A 6,568-nucleotide genomic window follows, 5' to 3' on the forward strand; every position below is an offset into this window, starting at 1 on the left:
AGAAAATAAGAAATTTAAAAACGAAAATACTTAAACTTAGGGAATCTAATCTTAAATTTACTCTTTTTTAACTGTTTAAGTGACTTAAACAAGTTTAACTTTGTACCAAGATAATGTTTTTTTGTAAATGTGTGGCTATAAAAATAGCCGTTTGTTAATGTAATAGCCAGATACACACAAATTATTTTTTTGCGGTCTTCTTTGCTGCCTTTTTGGGAGTCTTTTTGACCTTCTTTGCTGCAGGTTTTTTAGCAACAGGCTTCTTTGTGGGTTTCTTAGCTGCTGGTTTCTTAGCCGAGGCTTTCTTTGTGGCAGGCTTCTTTGCTGCTTTCTTTGGCGTGCTCTTCTTTGCTGGCTTCTTTTTTGGTGTACTTTTCTTTGCAGTAGGCTTCTTTGCCGTTGGCTTTTTTGCTGCGGCCTTTTTCTTAGGTTTTTCTTTTTTTACCTGACCTAGCTTGAATGATCCAGAAGCACCAGTGCCTTTAGTTTGAATCAAATCGCCTGATGTTACTCCTCGTTTAAGAGCCATTTTCAGATGATGATCTGAGTTTTCAGCAACTTTGTAATTTGCATGAATATATTTTGTAATAGCTTGGCGAGATGAACCACCGCGTTCCTTTAGGGTAGCGATAGCAGCCTTGATCATGTCCACATATTTAGGGTGATCAGCTGTCTTCTTTGCAGCAGGTTTCTTCTTGGGTGCGATTTTCTTTGGAGAAGCTGCTTCACTCATTTTTAATGTTTTCTTACAACAATCCAACGATAAACGATGCTTGTTATCACAGTAGAAGTATACTAAACATTACCGTGTAAATGAGATATAATTTAAGACGGTGCGAAGTATGCGGACGTAAAAGTACCACTCCCGGGAATTGATTTGGCGCGAAAACAGAAATGTGTGTTTCTGTACATCGTATAATGTCCGTTTTGGGTGCCGCGACTATGCGAAAGCATGTTAATTTTTATTTGTAGTACGACGCAATAGTCTGCAAGAGAAGCTGCTGGAGTTTGAGGTCTTCAGCATTACATCTAGTCTGTTAATTTGGGCTTCTTCCGCGCTCGTGTTAGGATTTTCATAAAGCGTTCTTTGGTTTGCGTTGCGTATGTCGGCCTACATCATCGACACGGCCTGTTTCCGGCTATTAGGAGCAATTCATATATTGGGCACTGCGTTTCGACTTTTTTATTAGACCACAGTAAAAAAATTCACTCACAGAAGTCCCTTTCTTTCATGGCTACAAACACGAAGAATTCTGTCGTAAGTAAAACGAATGCGCAAGCCAAAATGACGATGGGGCGAAGTCATAAGCATGGCCCTGTGGCCCAATGGATAAGGCATCTGACTACGAATCAGGGGATTCCAGGTTCGACTCCTGGCAGGGTCGCACTGTCGCATTTCGGCTGCATGGTCTACTGTGTAACGCGCGCGCACGTTCTGGCGTAATGCGTTGATAAACGGAATGTACGCAGACATATTGGAAAGTAATATCACGCACTTAGTATCGTCGCCTTTGTTAGCATTCATGTAAGTTACCATCCACTCGCTACAGTCGCTCTCCATCCTACGGCTAAATCAACAGCCGTGATTTTTACTATGTCGCCGTCCATCCGTACGCGGTGACAGTTGTAAGCTTTACAGTAACGTGACATGCTCCACAAGCAGTTACGGTGTGTGGACGATGCCTATCATGGCAACGCTTGTTCTTTATCGCTTCTCGGCCTAATGGCTAAGATCAAGTGTAGTATCTGTTCTTATCAGTTTAATATCTGGTAGGCCATTCTCTGAATGGTCAGTATATTAATCTGATTTTTGGCCTTGGGTCATGGAGGTGGATTCATTCACGCCGTGACCACGGGTTGCCTTGGTGTTGCACTATTACCGATGGCGGCCCACATAAGCAATAAAAGAATAATAGCAGTCCTCTTTCCGACGGCACTCTGCATAGTCTACGGCGGGAACAAAACGCGTACACTGGGGGAGAATACAGCCTATGCCCCGCGACACGGCAGTTTATAACACACTCAAGCCACAAGCATTAACAAACTTTGAAGGGTACCCTCATGCTACGGTGCAGTTCCAACTCATACTTACCTGACGGGGAAGTAAAGACTGATCAATGAGGGTTTTCTTCCAGAGTGAGGCTCTTGCATTGCACTACGCTTGGGCTGACCTCTGCGATTACTGCAAACGTCAGTAACTCGACCGTACAATTTCTGGTAGTGGGGGCCTGCGTCCGCGCTCGCCCCCTCCTTAAGTCAAAATGAATGAGCTTAGAAAAGTTGCGCGGCCAAATGTCGGTGGTGACTTAAACGCTAAGGTAAAACCTCGCTTGGCTGTTACGAAACGTGATTGCGATATAAGTCCTCGGAAGGCGGCGGAATTTTATTTTATTTGCCATTCCGTCAGGGTTATTGGATGATCGGCAATAGATCGAGTTTGTATGCATTTGAAAGCTCTTTTTTCTCGTACTATCACCTGAAAATGTCGTAGGAAAATGTCATAGGAAACACTTTCAACAACCGCCACGTTCCTTAATTGTTATAACAAGAAATATATCACAGCAAATGAAAATGAAAAGCCTACGACACCGGGAGTTCCCAGGCGGTCCCCCATCCAAGTACTATCCCGGCCCGACGATGCTTAACTTCCGTGATCAGACGAGAACGGGTGTGTTCATCGTGGTATGGCCGTAGACATTAGTAGGTGCAAATACGTGCAATTTATTTTGACGTTGTGATCAAATTTTTTTATTTAATTTCTTTGAGTTACTTAGGACAAGGCGTATGCATGGATTATCTATTAGACTTTAAGGTTATAGTTTTGTGAAAAAAACAATGTTTTTTTAAAGATGTGTGGCTATAAAAATAGCCGTTGTTTTCTGAGTGTAGCGGTTTACTTCTTCTGTCCTTTGTCGTTCTTCTTTGGGAGTAAGACAGCTTGAATGTTTGGCAAAACACCACCAGCTGCAATGGTTACACCGCTCAAAAGTTTGTTTAATTCTTCATCATTACGAACAGCCAATTGTAAATGTCTTGGAATAATCCTAGCTTTTTTGTTGTCTCTTGCTGCGTTACCAGCCAACTCCAATATCTCAGCAGATAAATATTCCAAGACGGCTGCTAAGTAAACTGGTGCTCCAGATCCAATTCGGTTAGCATAGTGCCCTCTACGAAGGAATCTATGCACTCTACCGACTGGAAATTGAAGTCCAGCTCTTGAGGATCTTGTCTTGGCTTTAGCCTTAGCTTTTCCACCTTTTCCACGTCCAGACATAACTGCGATTTGATTTGTAAGTTAATACAAAAACGTACGAATATTTAACGTAAGTGTTAACGAAATAAACTTTACTCGTTTTTTCATCATAAAAATAGGATCGAAATCATGTTTTTTTAACCAATCATAATTAAGTATTAAACAAAAGATTTTTTTTTTAACCAATTAAATTGCGTATCGGCGTTTTCGGATCGAATTCGATCCGATTTTTTTACTTATAAACAAAAAGTTTTGACTTGCAGTTTAATGCTTATTTACAAGTTAAGTAGCAAAAATTTTTAACCATGTCTGACGCAGCAGCTAAAGGAGGAAAACAGGCACCTAAAGTAGCCAAGAAAGGTGAAAAAAGAGCCGGCAAAAAAGGAGGAAAGATTGGTGGAACTGGTGAAAAGAAACGCAAGAGAAAGAGAAAGGAAAGTTATGCTATTTACATCTACAATGTTTTGAAACAAGTTCACCCAGATGTCGGAGTTTCAAGCAAAGCTATGAGCATCATGAACTCATTTGTCAACGACATCTTTGAGCGCATTGCTTCCGAAGCTTCGCGTTTGGCTCTTCAAAACAAAAAGTCGACCATCTCTTCTCGTGAAATTCAAACCGCAGTACGTCTTCTCTTGCCTGGAGAACTTGCAAAACACGCAGTCAGTGAAGGAACAAAAGCCGTCACAAAATACACAAGCAGCAAGTAAACCAACGTCTACCAAACACAAACGGTCTTTTTTAAGACCACACATCTTTAAAAAAACATTTACTTGGCGTCACTACAAGTTAACCGAAGTTAATAAAACTTCTAAATAATGTGCTTAAGAACACTAGCCTACATTTAAAATACTTCCCCATGTGTGTGTGGATTAGCTTCACTTTTCATACGTATTATTAGCTGTACTTGCAGAAAAGACAAGTACATTGATCCATGTTATTGCTTACATTTAACTTAACCCAGCTTTTCACGGAAACACTCCCAGGCAAATTAACCCTACAAAGTATTTCTAAATTTTTTTTGTGTCATATATGACATAGTATCGTATAGCAATAAATGTAACTGTGACAAGACTTTACACATTGTGTAATTTGGAAGCGTGCACAAAGTAATGTTTTAAAAGATTTGTGGCTATAAAAATAGCCGTTTTTGTTGAGCAATGACAACGCTTAACCTCCGAATCCGTAAAGAGTTCTTCCTTGACGTTTTAAGGCATAAACAACATCCATAGCGGTAACGGTCTTGCGTTTAGCGTGCTCTGTGTAGGTTACAGCATCACGAATAACATTCTCTAAGAAAACCTTCAGTACACCTCTGGTTTCCTCATAGATAAGGCCAGAGATACGTTTGACACCACCTCGTCGAGCAAGACGCCGAATAGCAGGTTTTGTGATTCCCTGAATGTTATCACGAAGAATTTTTCGGTGACGTTTAGCACCTCCTTTTCCCAATCCTTTACCTCCTTTTCCGCGTCCAGACATATTGATATAGTTGCGTACAGAACGAGTACAAAAACAACGTTTGAGTTAACAGAATTCAGACAGCTTTAAAAAGAGGCCATAAAATTACCTACTGCTCGTGGAAACACCCTAATTAACCAATAGAGTTGCGTCATTACAAAATGTTCCGAACATTTTGTACATTTTTTTAAGTAAAACTGTAGTTTTTTTAAAAATTCGTGGTCTTAATGTTTCAGTAAGGCAATAAATTTGGCATCGTTGGAATTCGCCAAACCTTCTGCTACTTACTAAAAAAAAAAAAAGTCAAAAGCTTTTGTGTATCAGAAGATACAGCCGTTTTCCCGTAGCCAAAAAACACAGATTTTATAAAAATGTTAAAGTAATGAGCGTAATGTCATTATGCAGCCAATCAGAAATTACTTTCTTAGCACCAATCAAATGGTTTGTTTTGAACCTTAGCTGTCAATCAATATGAGAAATAAAACTTTGGCGCGATAGTGCATTTTAGACCGTCTTGTGTATCCGTACTACATCGACTTCTTAAAATATGGCTCGTACAAAGCAAACTGCACGTAAATCTACTGGAGGAAAGGCTCCACGAAAACAACTCGCCACTAAAGCTGCGAGGAAAAGCGCACCAGCTACTGGAGGAGTGAAAAAACCACATCGTTACAGACCTGGTACAGTTGCTCTCAGAGAAATCAGAAGATACCAGAAGTCAACCGAGCTCTTGATCCGCAAGTTGCCTTTCCAGCGTCTTGTGCGAGAAATTGCTCAGGACTTCAAAACAGATCTGCGATTCCAGAGCACAGCCGTTATGGCTCTGCAAGAGGCTTCTGAAGCGTACCTTGTTGGCTTGTTCGAGGATACTAACTTGTGTGCCATTCACGCAAAACGAGTTACAATCATGCCTAAAGACATCCAGTTGGCAAGAAGAATTCGTGGGGAACGTGCCTAAGCATCTTACCAAACAAAAAACGGCTATTTTTATAGCCACACATCCATAAAAAATATTACGGCTAGCTTTTTATATCAAACTTTGTCCTGCTTTCTGTTTAAATTTTATGCTACATAAAAATTTTATGCTACATAAAGTTTGACAATGTTAAAAATATGAAGGGCAAGAAAAGTAAAAGCAAGAAAATAAGAAATTTAAAAACGAAAATACTTAAACTTAGGGAATCTAATCTTAAATTTACTCTTTTTTAACTGTTTAAGTGACTTAAACAAGTTTAACTTTGTACCAAGATAATGTTTTTTTGTAAATGTGTGGCTATAAAAATAGCCGTTTGTTAATGTAATAGCCAGATACACACAAATTATTTTTTTGCGGTCTTCTTTGCTGCCTTTTTGGGAGTCTTTTTGACCTTCTTTGCTGCAGGTTTTTTAGCAACAGGCTTCTTTGTGGGTTTCTTAGCTGCTGGTTTCTTAGCCGAGGCTTTCTTTGTGGCAGGCTTCTTTGCTGCTTTCTTTGGCGTGCTCTTCTTTGCTGGCTTCTTTTTTGGTGTACTTTTCTTTGCAGTAGGCTTCTTTGCCGTTGGCTTTTTTGCTGCGGCCTTTTTCTTAGGTTTTTCTTTTTTTACCTGACCTAGCTTGAATGATCCAGAAGCACCAGTGCCTTTAGTTTGAATCAAATCGCCTGATGTTACTCCTCGTTTAAGAGCCATTTTCAGATGATGATCTGAGTTTTCAGCAACTTTGTAATTTGCATGAATATATTTTGTAATAGCTTGGCGAGATGAACCACCGCGTTCCTTTAGGGTAGCGATAGCAGCCTTGATCATGTCCACATATTTAGGGTGATCAGCTGTCTTCTTTGCAGCAGGTTTCTTCTTGGGTGCGATTTTCTTTGGA

At 40.1% G+C, this 6,568-nt stretch overlaps 3 protein-coding genes and 3 non-coding genes across 7 annotated transcripts in view; 3 read left to right on the forward strand and 3 right to left on the reverse strand.

The window, feature by feature from the left end:
• Positions 1–166: 166 nt before the first annotated feature.
• Positions 167–793, reverse strand: LOC130657134 (histone H1-delta-like). Its single transcript, XM_057460098.1, has one exon. It carries the CDS (start codon positions 731–733, stop codon positions 182–184), a length of 552 nt encoding a protein of 183 aa, XP_057316081.1. The 5' UTR covers positions 734–793; the 3' UTR covers positions 167–181.
• Positions 794–1,707: 914 nt separating this feature from the next.
• LOC130660522 (U2 spliceosomal RNA) lies at positions 1,708–1,899 on the forward strand. The gene has a single exon (XR_008987719.1). It is a non-coding gene; the product is annotated as a U2 spliceosomal RNA (small nuclear RNA).
• A 185-nt stretch (positions 1,900–2,084) lies between these two features.
• Positions 2,085–2,249, forward strand: LOC130659468 (U1 spliceosomal RNA). The gene has a single exon (XR_008986673.1). It is a non-coding gene; the product is annotated as a U1 spliceosomal RNA (small nuclear RNA).
• Positions 2,250–2,577: 328 nt separating this feature from the next.
• On the reverse strand, positions 2,578–2,696 carry LOC130658117 (5S ribosomal RNA). The gene has a single exon (XR_008985335.1). It is a non-coding gene; the product is annotated as a 5S ribosomal RNA (ribosomal RNA).
• Positions 2,697–5,961: 3,265 nt separating this feature from the next.
• On the reverse strand, positions 5,962–6,562 carry LOC130656958 (late histone H1-like). The gene has a single exon (XM_057459902.1). The coding sequence runs from the start codon at positions 6,496–6,498 to the stop codon at positions 6,034–6,036; it is 465 nt and encodes a 154-aa protein (XP_057315885.1). The 5' UTR covers positions 6,499–6,562; the 3' UTR covers positions 5,962–6,033.
• Positions 6,317–6,568, forward strand: part of LOC130656957 (late histone H1-like) — a 3,706-nt gene continuing 3,454 nt past the window's right edge. Inside the window, exon 1 of one of the 2 annotated variants that reach the window (XM_057459900.1) lies at positions 6,317–6,539. The gene's annotated coding sequence lies outside the window, so the exon portion shown is untranslated. The remainder of the gene's footprint in view (positions 6,540–6,568) is intronic. The other variant, XM_057459901.1, reaches the window with a different exon arrangement.

This window comes from Hydractinia symbiolongicarpus, chromosome 9 (genome assembly GCF_029227915.1).
Source record: "Hydractinia symbiolongicarpus strain clone_291-10 chromosome 9, HSymV2.1, whole genome shotgun sequence".
Classification (NCBI taxonomy): Eukaryota; Metazoa; Cnidaria; class Hydrozoa; order Anthoathecata; family Hydractiniidae; genus Hydractinia; species Hydractinia symbiolongicarpus.